This window comes from Arvicanthis niloticus, chromosome 18, assembly GCF_011762505.2.
Source record: "Arvicanthis niloticus isolate mArvNil1 chromosome 18, mArvNil1.pat.X, whole genome shotgun sequence".
Taxonomy (NCBI): domain Eukaryota; kingdom Metazoa; phylum Chordata; class Mammalia; order Rodentia; family Muridae; genus Arvicanthis; species Arvicanthis niloticus.
Genome location: NC_047675.1, coordinates 7,648,998 through 7,663,337, shown reverse-complemented (window position 1 = coordinate 7,663,337; position 14,340 = coordinate 7,648,998). Strand labels below are relative to the sequence as shown.

Genomic DNA, 14,340 nt, shown 5'->3' with positions numbered 1-14,340 from the left:
CATGTTTTGTGTGTGTATTCATATACATAATGCCATCGCAGTTCCTCAATGAGACCTAGGGGGAAATTTTGATTATTCTGCTGAAGGAAAACAGCAGTAAAATAACTCCTAACAGCCTACTGTTACTGTTACAGGGCATTGCTAAGGGCTTTCCCCAGTGGACAATTACCTGATACCCACAACTGGTCAATGTGCAGAGTGAGACTTTATAGAGCACTCAGTCCTACATGAGGTATGGACACCTGCTGGGAAAGGGAAAGTGTTGTCTCCAATACAGTGCCTCTGGTCTGTCAATCACAGGCCAATGGAAGATTTTTGTTACTGAAGCTCTTGAATTTTTTTTGTTTGGAAGAACAAGAATTTAGGTGGGTGGGGATGTAGGGAGAACCTGAGTAGAACTGGAAAGATTACCAAAACATTGGATTAAAAATGATTTGGGGCTGGAGATGGCTCAGCAGTTAAAAGCACTGACTGCTCTTCCAGAGCTCCTAAATTCAATCCCCAGCAACCACAAAGAGGTAGCTCACAACTGTCTATAATGAGATCTGATGCCCTCTTCTGGTGTGTCTGAAGACAGCAACAGTGTACTCATATACACAAAATAAGTCTTTAGAAAAAAAAAAAAAAAAAAAGGGCACCCATGAGGTCTCAGTTCCTTCACCAATGCCCGATTTTTTTTTTTTTTTAAATGGTTTTATATGAGTGCACACACACACAAGAGTGCATATTAGGTCAGATGCACAAGACTTGAATTCCTGCACTGAAGCAGAGGCAGGTGATCTTTGAGCTTCAGGCAAGCAAGGGATATAAACTATCAAAAACAAAGCACACTCCCCGCCTTGTAGCCTACTCTTCCCGGTGCCCATGTCAGGCTAATTTACTCGCCTTTAATTCCACCTCCAGGAAAAATGGCCTCAAAGGGCACCTGTACATATTTAAGAAAAAAAATCAATCTGAAAAAAAAAAGCCTCGTAGCTTGCTTGCTGCCTATACTTGCTCCCTCAAGTACTTACACTAAATAAGCAGTATTTTCAGGTCTACTTCTGAGAAAACCAATTTCCTGAAAAAGTTCATAATTTTAAGCAAAATGATTAGTCTTGAGTCAATTACTTGATGATGAACATGCACTTAAAAAACTTGTGTTTTTCAAGGCCAGGGATATAATTCAAAGTAAACCACGTGCCTAAAATATGCAGTCTGTGCTTTAATTCTCAGGACTGCAAAAAAGCAAACAGCTTTCAAAGTACTTCAGTGTATCTGATATCATTTGTTTCCAATTCATTTAGTCTTTAGAAAACACATTCCTTTACTTGGGGGCGGGGGGCGGTAGGGTGCAGGAACAGAAGAAAAAAAGAAACTAAGTCCTTTAACCTATGACTGCCTGGGTACTCTGCATCCCTGCTTCAGTGTGCTGAAAGGGATGGGCCCTTGTAAAGCCACCTATATTGATTGAGACTAGGTACGACTCCACCAGACTAGCTCCGTGACCTGGTCTAACCTTTGCAATGCTTAATAGGCAAACAGCACCCATAGGTATGAATCCCACTTTCAGTTGCCTCTACTGTAATTATCTTCTAGCATGAAAAATACATGGAAACCATGTCATTTTCAAGAGTTTACTAAGATTCATCCTCAGATTTACATGTGATATATTGGGTTACCCAAAGACCAAAGAATCCCAAGCAGAATTGACAGACAGAATTTAATATATGCACACGGCTGTATATATAATGCAGCATCACACCATGTAGGGCATTGACTTGTTTTATACATTCAGATCGTTTGAAACACTTCTTAAGGCTACGAAACAGAACATAGAAAAATAAACAGCAATATATTCAACACTTACAAAAGTGGTATGATAAAGAATATAAAGTACTATTCCTTTCAACACTTCAAAAGATATGTATAGATATGTATATATGTTTTTACAAGTAACATCACAAAGGATCACATCTTCACATGCTTTTAAGTATTATTGTACTCAGTGTAAGGCTAGGATCATTTTTCATACATAAATTTTTTTCTAGCTTTGTAACAATGCAATTTTTTAAAACCATTCAAGTAAATTCAACCCCAAAGCTGCTGCTTCTCAGCATTAAGACATGCACCCACCCCTCTTATAGGATTCTCTAAACTTATAATTTTAGGGAAAGGGGAAACAAAAACAAAAAGTCCCAATTTTCGGGAGAGCCAATGGCTTACATAAGTAGGAAAATCTTAGTTCTTTCAAATTGATATGCTCAAGTGAGCCATTGTGAAGATTTAAAAAAAAAAAAAAAAAAAAGCATAAAAAAGGGAGCAAAATACAGTAAACAGAAATAGTATAGCTTTCCTCTTCAGCTACACTAGAAAATAGACCTTGCTAAGTACCCTAAGTAAAAGAAAACCTTCACCTCATCAAAAACTGAAAGTAAAATAAATGAGGCAAAATAAATATTGCTAGTTTCCAGGATGGCTGAGTATTCTCTAAACCAGGAACGTTTAGAAAGGAACTGTATTGCACCAAGTCAATCATAAGCAAGTTTGCAGTTCACAGGCATTTTAGTTTACCCTTGGGCCAAAGAAAACACCACACTCCCAAGAAATAGTTTGCATGACATGAACTGTCTCAGCACAGTGGGTTTCGGAAAACCTACTCCTGTCAGGCTGAAGCAGGTATGAGCCCTGCCATGAAACAGACTTATAGGAAACATGAGGGTCACAAGCTGCCAGCATTCTGCTGCCAACGAACGGAGGATGTCTGAGAGGAAGTAACTTGAACAGCAACACTGAAAGGAGCAGAGGTGGGGCCTACTCCAACTACAGCACCTACGCTAAACACATGAGCTTTGGTCAGTGGAAGCGTTTGTTCAGAATATAGCCCATCATCAAGATTTATCATGTGCCAATACAAAGGACTTCCCGGCTGTCACTTTTCTCTTTCTTTTCTCCTGTAGAAGAGGTCAAAATACAACATGACAGTTCATGTGAAGGAAAAAGCTTGCTTAGCTCTAGTCTGACCTCAAGATAAGGCAAAATCCTCTGATACCTAAAGAACGAAAACTGGCCTTCATACAAAGATTGATCATTTTAAAACGATGAAAGTCAGAGTTCTACTCAAGGATTCAAAACAAAGTACCACAGGCTACAATTCCTTTATCACTGATCCATCATGCCCTGGAGGTCAGGTAGAAAAACAGAAGTTACTTGGTTTCCCTCATGAGCTATAAAGTACTGACTGACTGTCACTAAGGTAAGACAAAGTGACCACCATGAGGACACCAAGCACTATTCTTCCCAATCTTTCAACATTTCCCAAATCAGTAATACAAAAGATACTGGAAAAAGCTACTTCTTTTGAGCTCCTAAGACCAAACATCAAACCTCTAAAATCTGGCTTATTATATCAAAAGGCGATTTCCATACTAAAACTATTAGATAAAACCAATTCTACATAAAAAGCAGGGACTAAACAGAAGACCCTCTAGAGTTCTTATCCATAATTCAGCCACTGATACCGAAGCACTGGCAGAGCGGAGCCTTTACAACCACTCTAGCTTAGAAGCAGACAAAAAATTCCTCTCAATGGGTTCTCAATTTTTTTCTTCACATCCCATGCTATAATTTTTTTTACCTAGCACCATCATAATAAAATGTTATCTTTCAAAGTGCTCTCTAAAGCCCTACATTACAAAATCTCTAAACGCTAATCACTATTCAAATCAGCAGTTACACAGACATGAGGGTAATTAAAAAAAAACAGCACAGAGGTAAATACCATCATTACAGTACAGTGGAGCTTCACTGAGCCTAGCTGACAGCCAAACATCCCAAGTTATCCGAGGACCCAGAAAACTTGTCTGCTTCAGTTTGTCAAATTCAAGTGAATTGTATTTGCTTTTAAAAGTAACTTGCCCCCCAAAACAAAAGCCACATCTATTTCTGGCTAGGTATATCACACACAACATGCAAAGAAAATCACCACCACACTACCTACTATTTGCATAGCACTCAAGCTGCCTGATCACAAGTAATTGCAACATAAAAAAAAAAAGGTAGATTTCTCACACTGATATGTACAAATAAGAAATACAAAGTACAGTTAGTTTTACAAAGTACCACAGAGGAGAGAATACTGTGCTAACTTGTCGGAGTCCAATCTCCAAATGAGAACAGAGTGCAACATGCAAAGGAGCCTCTGGTGAGGACTGAGGACTAGAAGAAGCAGGACCAGACACGGCACTGACGGGAAAGAGCTACAAAATGCAAAGCAAAACCACATTCTAGCAGCATCCTCTAGAGAAGAACTACGAATCACAATCATGTTCTTTTAATACAGTAATTCCAGCTATGACAAGTTGAACATGCAACTGTAAAGTGATAAACACAGCTCGTGGTGCAGGGAGAAAACAAAACACTCTTTTATAGAGAAGCCTATCAGGTTAAACATTTCAACATTTCTCACAAAATATTTAGAATCTGTCAGTGCATTAGTGTTAAAGTGGCATTAAAAAACTTCTGCAGTTTTAACAGATGCAGATTATTTCCAAAATGCATAGCATCTACATTCCCTTCGAGTAGGCACCATGATATTTACAGCAGTGCTAGTTCTTGATGGAAACAGCCGTCTCACCGGACTTCCTACTATTTCTTAAACATCTATTGTATGCTATCTCAAATTCAACAAATACTCACCAAAAAATTCAAAAATATACCCTATGGATATTAAAAGAACTATATACAACGATTCTAAGACACAGGTTAATAGGCTGCCTCGTGTGTAATAGTAAAGAGAAGACGTTATTCAAGTTTGACAGATACTGAGATGAAAGGCCTTTGGGTTGGAAGCATATTAAAAGACAACAGTGTTTTAGGCTGAGGATTGTTTGAGCCCAGTTTATGACTAAGGCATTGCATAATAAAATATACATTTCTATTTGGTGCAATGTTATGTTTTGGAATCTATAGTGTATTGAATGCTTTATTTTCTTATCACTTTAGTAAACACTAAAAAGCACACATTTCCAACGTTTTTAAATCAAACTTACACAAGGAAAAAAATCAAACACTGTCTATGTTTTATATTGAGCTGTTTATAAAAAAATACTTAAAGTCACGTTTACTTTTTATGGGGACAGTAACCCAATAAACAGATTCTGAGTAAGAAAAACCACAATGCCAAAAATTCATCTGCCCCTTGAATTCATGTCCAAAGTCTTATCAGAATAGGAATTACGGGTAAAGGGGAGGGGAGGAGATAGTTCCAATTTGGGTTTTTATTGTAATGATTTTAAAGCCTTCAGAAATATCCCACTTAAGCAAAGGCTACAGCTCTACAGCATGAGCAGTAACTAACCCTTAAGTGTGCTGTCCCCTGTGGCCATCTCCCATCCCTGATCTCCTCCTATCTCCCCTGTATGGGCGTCCTCTAACATGACGATGGTACTGATAACCTTCATCCCGGCTTCGGTTAGGCTGCCCTTTCCAGGACTCCTCTCCTCTCACATGTTGATAGCCACCTCGACCAGAAGAGCCCCAATCACTTTTGTACTTCCTGCCTCCATAAGTTTGATTATAAAACTGCTTGGATCTGCCACTTCTCAAAATGTTAGACACTTCATTCTCATCTTCTGAACTCTCTTCTTTTGGTCTTTGCAATCTATCCACAGAGTTGGCCCCCGAGCTGAGCACATCAGCAGCAGTCTTGGGATCTTTTACTTTCTCTGGTTTTTCTTTCAGACTTTGAATGGTCCTCTTAGGCTCAGGTTCAGCAGACACAGCATCTCTCTCTCTGTTTAGAATCTGAGTAGGAGGATGAGCCTTTCCTTCCACTCCAGAAGAACCTGAAGCCAAGTCTATGTCTGCCTTTCGTGTCTGGGACGACTGTTCCACTCGGCCTTCATGCTTGCTGCTCACACTTGCTTCAGAGAGAGAATGCGCACCTTCAACTCTGGCTTCTGGGAACTCATCTACTGCTGAGACAGAATCGCATTCTTTAGACAGATCTAGATTTTCCAAAGGCAAATCCAACTCTCCTTTATCATCAGGGGGCAGGACAATATTTTGCCTCATTACAGGATTTTCTACAAATCCCTGAAAAGGATACCCATACCAAACATGAGGGAAGAAAGGAGGTGCAATGGGAACAGGACCTAAAAATGGGTTAGGCCCGAAGGACTGTTGTGGGTACATGTTTTTGCCACTAAGTGACTCTTCATATTCAGCATGAAGAAGCTGCCCTGGGCTCTCAGACTCCAGTTCAGGTTGGTAAGACAATTGTCCATGACCTTCAGACACCTGAGATGGAGGGATAACGAGAGGTGAAGGAAATGCAGGCGGTCCAATCTCTGCCTGTGGCATCTGACCATTAACACTGGCCTCAGGGTGCATAGAGTAGTGGGCATCAGTGCAAGGACAGTCACTTTCACTCTGAGCAGGAGGGGCTTCTTGGAACCAAGTATTCTGAGGATACACAGGAATAGGGACCTTTGGGTACATCCTGCAGGCTGCCATGTACGCCTGGTGCAGAGGATACAGGTAAGAATGTGGGGCCCACATAGGACAACTATATGCCTGAAAAACAAAAACAAAACAACAACAAAAAAAAAGCAAAATAAACAGAAATCGAAGTTAAAAAGCTGTCTTTCTGAAGGTATTTAAGCTTAAGTCTCCCATGCATATAAAAACACACTACAGGATCACAGTGGTGCCAACATGAAAAGAGTTGGAATCAAGTCATCCCTTCTTGACCCTGTTCCCTGCACTCTGGTCCCCTTCAGATTAACAGGAAGCATCATCATCTTAGCCACTGAAAATTTAGCTAGCCCCACTCACTAGCCTGCCAAAAAATGCTCAAGCAAGACAGTCTCCAACAGGGCTCAGTAACTAGGAGTCCTCAAAGTATCCCAATAGCTAAGCATTAACATATCAGACTTCTTTAACAAAGAATAAAGATGAAAAAAATGCTTTAAATCCTTCCTTTGTTGATATTCAACTAAAAAATAAAATTATGAAAAACTCCAGCATGACCTAGGTAAATATAATCAGGCACTGAATACAGCGTATGACTTTCTGAAGCTGGCTACAAGATTGGGGTACCTGATGTTTTATTCCATGTTTCTAGAAAAGACAGAAATCAATTCCTGTCAAAGACAGAACACTGACATGTGGCCTTTCTAAGAAAAGCTATTTTTCTGTTAGCCACTTCCCACACCCCCAACTCTGCTATGCAAATGAGCAATGTTCCCACCTCACAGAGCAAGGCTTTCTAGTTTACTCCCTCTAATGCTGGAACAGGGGCAGGTTTGCATAATAATGACTAGGAAGCTTCAGAGACACCCAATGCTTGTAAAGGATTAAAGACCTAAATTTGCTAACTAAGATCTTCTAACTCCCATCAAGGACATTCCATGAACAATAGTCCAGGAACTTGGTTTGCCCCTTCATATATTCCAACGCCAAATTATTATCAATTAAAAGAAAAAGCAAGCAAAAACTAGAACCTGTACCATTACCAAACATAAGGTTTAGTAAACCTTAAATTTCCAATTAAGAGTTAAATCATTTAAATTTTACTATTTACAGTGATGAGGTTAACTTTAAAAAGATAAAATGTAAATACCTTTACACCAAGATTGAAGAAGAATCGAAGAATGTTCTTATCTGAAAAAAAAATTCATTAAAATTACATAATCTTTACTTTCTGCCAACATCAACTATTAAAGCTCTAAAGACATTTTCCTGCTATACTGTCTATCCAGTAAAACACAAAAATAGAAACAAAACCAAAACCCAGGCTGTTACTAGCAGGCAATTTCAGGTCTGCTACATTTTCCTCAGCATTAACATCCAAGTCCCCAAATAGCGTAAACTTAGTTTATCTGATTAAAATTCAATCTGGGAGAAATTCAGATGAACACTGTATTTTTCATATACTCTGTTGTGATTTCAAGAATTACAAAATGAAACAGAAAAAAATAATAAGATTCCCATAAATCAAATCAGGTATTGGCAGTGCATACTTATAACCTAGAACCCAGGAGACTGAGGCAGGATATAAGCTCCAGGCCAGCCTGAGCTACATAGAGAGACACTGCCTACAAAACAAATTAAGCTTGGGCTGGATGGCTCAGTGGTTAAAAGCACTGTCTGCTGCTCTTTCAGAGGTCCTGAGTTCAATTCCCAGCAACCACTTGGTAGCTCACAACCATCTGTAATGAGGATCTGATGCCCTCTTCTGGTGTGTCTGAAGACAGGTACAGTGTACTCATATACCTAAAATAAATGATTCTTTAACAAAAATAGATAAATTAAAGCTTAGAAAGAACTTCAAAGCTGTCAAAGTTATTTATGGAAAGAAAAAAGAAAAGCAAAGAGGAACAAAAACTCATTTTCTATCAAAGCCAAGCTAATACAGGCTGACCACTCAAATGATCCATCTCTGCTCGTCACTGAGCCCTTTCAATGGCGCCTTCTCACTGACCATGTGTGTACTTGAGGAGAGAGCAACTGGAGACTGGAGAAGGCCTCACCTTTAGGCAGGTCCTCGCCGGTCTGACACAGTGAATAAGGTGGTGCAATGGCTCGATCTCCCTTCTCACTACAAGGAAACCCAGGATAGAGTGGGTCTTGATAGAGGCTCATTGTCTGAGGCAAAGGCATCAAGGGCTGGTTAACTGCCTGAATTGACACAGGAACCGGAGAGGGTGTTAAATGCGCTTGGGACACGGCAGCATCAGGTCCAGTGGTCTGTGTCACTGACAAAATGGGAATCTGAGCAGGGATACCTAAGAAAAACAGGGAAAGAAACAAAAACTACTTAAAAAAAAGTCAGAGTCAAACTTATTTTCATCTAGAAATATTTGTGGTAAATGAACAATACTGCACAACTTCTACACCTTCTAAGGCAGAGCACAGTAAGCAGCATTAAGTATTTTACTACCCAATGTCTTCTAACTATAGTTCCCCCAATAAAATGTTTAAGGCAAAGTCCTTGTAAAGAGTGCTAATGTAATAATTACTCTTGTAAAGAGTAATACACAGTGCTGCCTACTGAGAAACACCGACGGTGCCACCAGTCATTGTTGAGTAACCAAAGACAACAATCTGACAATAGGGGTGACTGGCTCACATGCCATACACCCACGATGAAAAAAGCATACCCCAATGATCACCATGCACATGTACCCGGCCTTCTAGAAACATGAGAAGCACTAAGAACTCCACATTCCTAAGTCTGTTGTGGTCAAGATCTCACTCAAGAACTTGAAACTCCTGATTTGAAAGGCACTGTTAACTGGTTGAGAATTTTTCCAAATTCTTTTCTAACCTGTTGGTCCAAAAGTTGTAGGCTCACTTGGCCAGGCTGGCACAGTGGCTGGTAAAGAAGGCACCGCAGGAGTGAGATGTACTTCTGGAGAAACTAGAAGGGGAGCTGGATTTGACAAAGGTATATGTTCTGCTGGCTTCTTCAAGAATGGCAGGAAAAGAAAGAAGGGGGGGCAGAAAGAGAAAGAAAAAAAGAATAAATCATTTCGTTTTGATACACGTTTTAGTAACAAATTTATGTTGAGTGAAAAAAAAGGCCCTACTATAAAAACAAGCATATAATTATTCATGCCAGACTCAGAGTTCACTCTGATAGTCTGATAGTCAAGTGTGCTCATTTACTTGGCAAACTACTGGTCCTTTTAAATGTATATAGAATAATTCACTAGTGATAATGCACATAATTTTTAATGTTCTTTTATTTTTCAGTTGAGCCAGCACAAAAATAAACAAGGGTGCCAAACATAAAAGTTAGCAACTGTAAACTCAAAATTAAGTCTCAAAAATGGCCAGAGAATGGCTATAAATGACATTCCAGGAAATTTTACAACATTCTAGATTAAATAGAATTAATAAAAAAAATTTAATGGTACCCATATTATGTCAGAAATAAATTCTGCCATTTACAACACTGATGTTTTCACATACAGAATAAAGAAACCCTGAGAAGGGCGCCCTCATGCCAAGTCCAGTAAACTTACTTGTTCTACAGGCGATGGGGACTCTTTCTTTGACTTAGATGGTGATGAAACTCTTGTACATTTATCATCGCTGATCTTTAAGAGCAAGAAAAGTCACACTGTGATTAAGAGACCTCCACTTTGGATAGTCACTGAGAACCCACGGCCAGTTCACTCGGCCCGTGCATCGCTAGGCCACAGCACTGGGGAGCTTGTGTGTATTTGGACTATGACTCCCAAGAGCATTAACAGTCTCCTTTACAAACCTCACTCTGTAGAGTGATGAAAATTAAACACTAAGATCCCACAGGGTAGCACATGCCTTTCATTCCAGCACTTGGAAGGCAAAGGCAAACAAATCTCTGAGACAGAGGCCAGCCTGGTCTACAGAGTGAGTTCCAGGACAGCTAGAGTTATACAGAGAAAACCCTGTCTTGATAAACCAAAAAAATTAAAAATAATAAAATAAACATGAAAAACACTGTTTTGCAACTATTCAGATCAAGCATCATAAGGTAGCCTGAGGAAGTAATGCGACATTAATGACCTCAAGCTTCATCCTAGTTTCTATTTCATTAAATTATAAACTGTCTAAATGCTTTTAATCTCATTACTGAACCTCCTCTTCCTACACTATCTCAGCATTAAGGAACAAGAAGCAACTAACATTTAAAACTTTTGGAACTGGTGGGATGGCTCAGCAGCCAAGGTGCCTGCCACTAACGCTAGTGGCTTGAGCCCTAGGACTCATGTAGCAGGAAATAAAACTGTTCTCTGCTCTCCATGTATACACCATGGTGTGCACACACCCATGCATACACAGCAAATAGGTAAGCAAAAGTTGTGTGTGTGTGTGTGTGTGTGTGTGTGTGTGTGTGTGTGTGTATTTTTTTATTTAAGACCTTTACCTCCAGTGTGCTTGGCTCGGATTTTTTGTCCACGTGAGTATGGACACGTGGAGAGTCTGCAACAGATCAAGAAGGAAAAAAGGCAGAATCAACCTTCAGCTGGACTTAAATACAGAAATACAAATAATGTCTTAGTTTATGCCAATATTTCTCTCCAATGTCAAATATACAACACCAGATGAACAGCTTAACAATTTTAAGTGTTTTTTCCCAATAAAGCAATCCCTTCTTATGCATGGTAATATAATACACCAGCTGATATCTCAAACTTTGCATATACCAAGTCTTATACTATGAATTTTTCCCTGTACCTATAAAGTCAGCAGAAACTACTACTGTAGTAAAATAGAATTCCAATTTTCTGTAACAGAAGTTACATAAATGTAACCTTTTACAAAGACCTTATACTTCCACCTTTTCATTTAAAAGAAGAGTTACTCTAGGACTTCTCTTTTACCTACTCAAATTGCCAGCATCTCTACTCTGCACTATGGAAGTATTACTAGAACACAAGCACGGTCACACCCACTCAAGGAGATATTTAGGGTGGCCACTCAGAGACTGGTGGGCAGGCAGCATATATAGTATGGAAACACTGGCCATCCACGTGTACAGAAGCAGCAGTATAGCACAACATCACCGTGCTAAGCAGACCAGCACTCAGTCTGACTCACAGGAAGTACTTCTGGTACTTTCCATTTATTATTTCCAGATCATAGTGTATTTGAATACATAAAACTACAGAAAACAAAACTACAAATAAAGGAAGAAATACTGTATATGACTTGAAACAGTCAGAGACGTCACATATCTTCAGTGATAAAGCAGTGTACCTTTGTCCTTTCGTTCCTCTGCATCTGCTCTCCGCATGCTTCCTTTCCTGTCCCTTGCATGTGAAGACTTCCTCGGGACACACGAGTTGCTATTATGAGAAGGTGACTGACTGACTGATGAACTCTTTAAAATAAAATCATACTTGGTATTAAAATTTTACAAATACGTATACAAGCTCTAAAAATAACATACTTCTAATCAAAATTCTCCAAGTTCGTAGCTTTATAATTTTATACTTTAGAATCGACTTGATAGGTAATTATGACTATCATCTAGAATCCACATTAACAGTCTACTACTAAAGTATCCATCAGTTTCAAGACATCACACTGACCTAGCTATTATCTCGAAATTGATATAGTAATATAAATACTTTGCTACCAACCTTCCCAGGGTCTGTTGTGATGGGGAAAAATCTCAATTAGCATGTGTTACTAAAATGATACAGTTAAGAGTAAACCACCTGAGCTCTGAACAACATGCACTACTGGAAAACAAAAGGGACCAGGTAGAGTAGCTTGGGTGCTAGGATGAATTATCAGCAAAGGTTCTAGACTCCTGCTACAGCACCTACTGACTCCCACAGGAGGAGAGAGGCTTAGTTCTAGTCCCGTTTCTAGTAAACACACCTAGGCCACTATCAACAACAGCAGATCAATGTAAATCTGAAAATGTGGAAGTAGGAGACCCAGCAACACTGCTTCTGCCATTCACTAATTAAGAAGAAAAGTTTCAACAGGAGTTTCAACATCAGCTTCGCTAAACAAAGCTATGTGAAAACAAATGAAAATGCATGAGGTGGGGTGCACATCCAGACTCAACCATCATCCATCACGCCAATAAAGCCGTTTTGGAAACACAAGGACTTTCTCGTGTCACTGGGGCCACACCACGAGGAACCCGCCTAGAAGGAGCTTTCAGCATTTCCAGCCACCCTACCTACAGCTGGCACCCAACGTGGGGGGGCATAGCGATACAACTAAAGAAACTGATACCGTGGGTAAGCTCGGAAAAGGTCTCAACTATCGTGCTGCCATCAAGGAGGACCTTTCTGCATTCCATCCACAGGGACAGCCCTCTTCAAGCAAGCTAGCTGGGCCGCCAAGTCTGCTAAGCAAGTACAGTATCCAGGTCTCTCCACAAGGTGCTACCCCCCACTCTCATTTCTCTTGGCTGTGGGCTGGCCAATTGCATGCCCACATGCCCCCAGTCTTGTCTGAGAACCCAAGGGCTTGAGACCAGTCGGTCCCTGGCCGCCTCCAGGCCCAAGAATCCCCAATTCAAGAACTTTGCGCCCCTGCAGAACCAGACTGAGACTTCCCCACGCCACGCTCGCCTGGTGCCACGTGCAGAGTGAGCTCAGTCAAAACTCCAGTCTCTTTGGAGCCATGGGACTCACAACAGCCCAACAAGATTCAAGAAGCCATACCCGTGCCCACACGAGCTAATCATTACCCACTGATTTGACCAAGCTAGCCAACCCTGCCAAGTGAGTGACTCTCACCCCACGGGGTGCCACCAGGAGCTCTCCCTCTCTCCCATCTCGGCTGCAGGCTGGTCCAGCCACACGTCCCCAGTCTCCAGTCTCAACTCTTCCAATAGCTCCTGCCTAGTTCAAAAAGATTAGGTCTCTCTGCTCTCTGTCAAAGGTCAACTGAGAACTAATACCCCTCCCTCATTTTTATCTTGGCACACAATCTTACTATATGGCCAAGATGGCCTTGAATTCAAGGATTCTCTTGCTTCTCAAGTAGCTGTGATGACAAGCACATACCACACACCAAAGTCAATGCAGTATTTAAAATATTTTCAGTTTAAAACTTTAAGTCCACCACTTGAAATTATTATGTACTACAAAATACACTGAGAAAAACTTCTAAACATTAACCTTACAATCTCCACATACGTACAGAAAGGGCCGGAAAAGCCTGTTCATCCCGGTTCTGAATCTCATAGAGTAAACGAGACTCTTCAATAGCTTGCTTCTCTCTGCGTTCTTCTGGGGAGAGGCCAAAATAGTAAGATTCACGACTCACGTGATCAAACTCCTCAGCCCTTTCACGGTCAGGTTTTCTGTCAAATAAAACATTCTTTCAGAGGGGAAAAAATAGCAAATGTATGGAGAACAAAAATGCAATGATCTATTCTACGAACAAGTAACTAGGCAACTAAACAAGCTACACTGTGACACTGTGTAACTTAAGACCTCTGACAAACAGATAAAAACACAACATTTTAGGCTACTTTACAAAGATAAAACTTACAATGGCAGAGAATAAAATGAAAGTAAAATATAACTTAATTCCTTCTACATAATACAGAAATAACTGAATTTTTCCTGAGAGCTAAAGATATAAGCACTATTCATATTCTTTATGCCACATTCCAGTATTATCATAAAATTTTATTTCCCAAAATAAAGGAAAACGTGAGGCACCAAATGACTTAAGGCTTGCCACTCACAACTCACATGGTGAAGAGGAGCAATGATTACTACAAGTTCTCTTCTGACCACCACATGGAAGATGCATTGTGATTTTTTTTTTTTTCTTTTTTTTTTGTTCTAAGGGCAAGATGAGACAAACCATCCTCCTCCATACTTTGGGAAA

The 14,340-nt window shown here is 40.1% G+C and overlaps 1 protein-coding gene across 2 annotated transcripts in view; it reads right to left on the bottom strand.

Moving 5' to 3' along the window:
* Positions 1-1,602: 1,602 nt before the first annotated feature.
* Positions 1,603-14,340, bottom strand: part of Otud4 (OTU deubiquitinase 4) — a 43,873-nt gene continuing 31,135 nt past the window's right edge. For both annotated transcript variants that reach the window (XM_034522608.2, XM_034522609.2), the window contains exons 14-21: positions 13,642-13,804; positions 11,731-11,854; positions 10,898-10,953; positions 10,011-10,085; positions 9,311-9,449; positions 8,514-8,768; positions 7,604-7,644; positions 1,603-6,555 (exon numbers count right to left, since the gene is read on the bottom strand). In XM_034522608.2, coding sequence (XP_034378499.1) covers positions 5,341-6,555; positions 7,604-7,644; positions 8,514-8,768; positions 9,311-9,449; positions 10,011-10,085; positions 10,898-10,953; positions 11,731-11,854; positions 13,642-13,804 — 2,068 coding nt within the window. In that variant the 3' untranslated portion in view covers positions 1,603-5,340. The remainder of the gene's footprint in view (positions 6,556-7,603; positions 7,645-8,513; positions 8,769-9,310; positions 9,450-10,010; positions 10,086-10,897; positions 10,954-11,730; positions 11,855-13,641; positions 13,805-14,340) is intronic.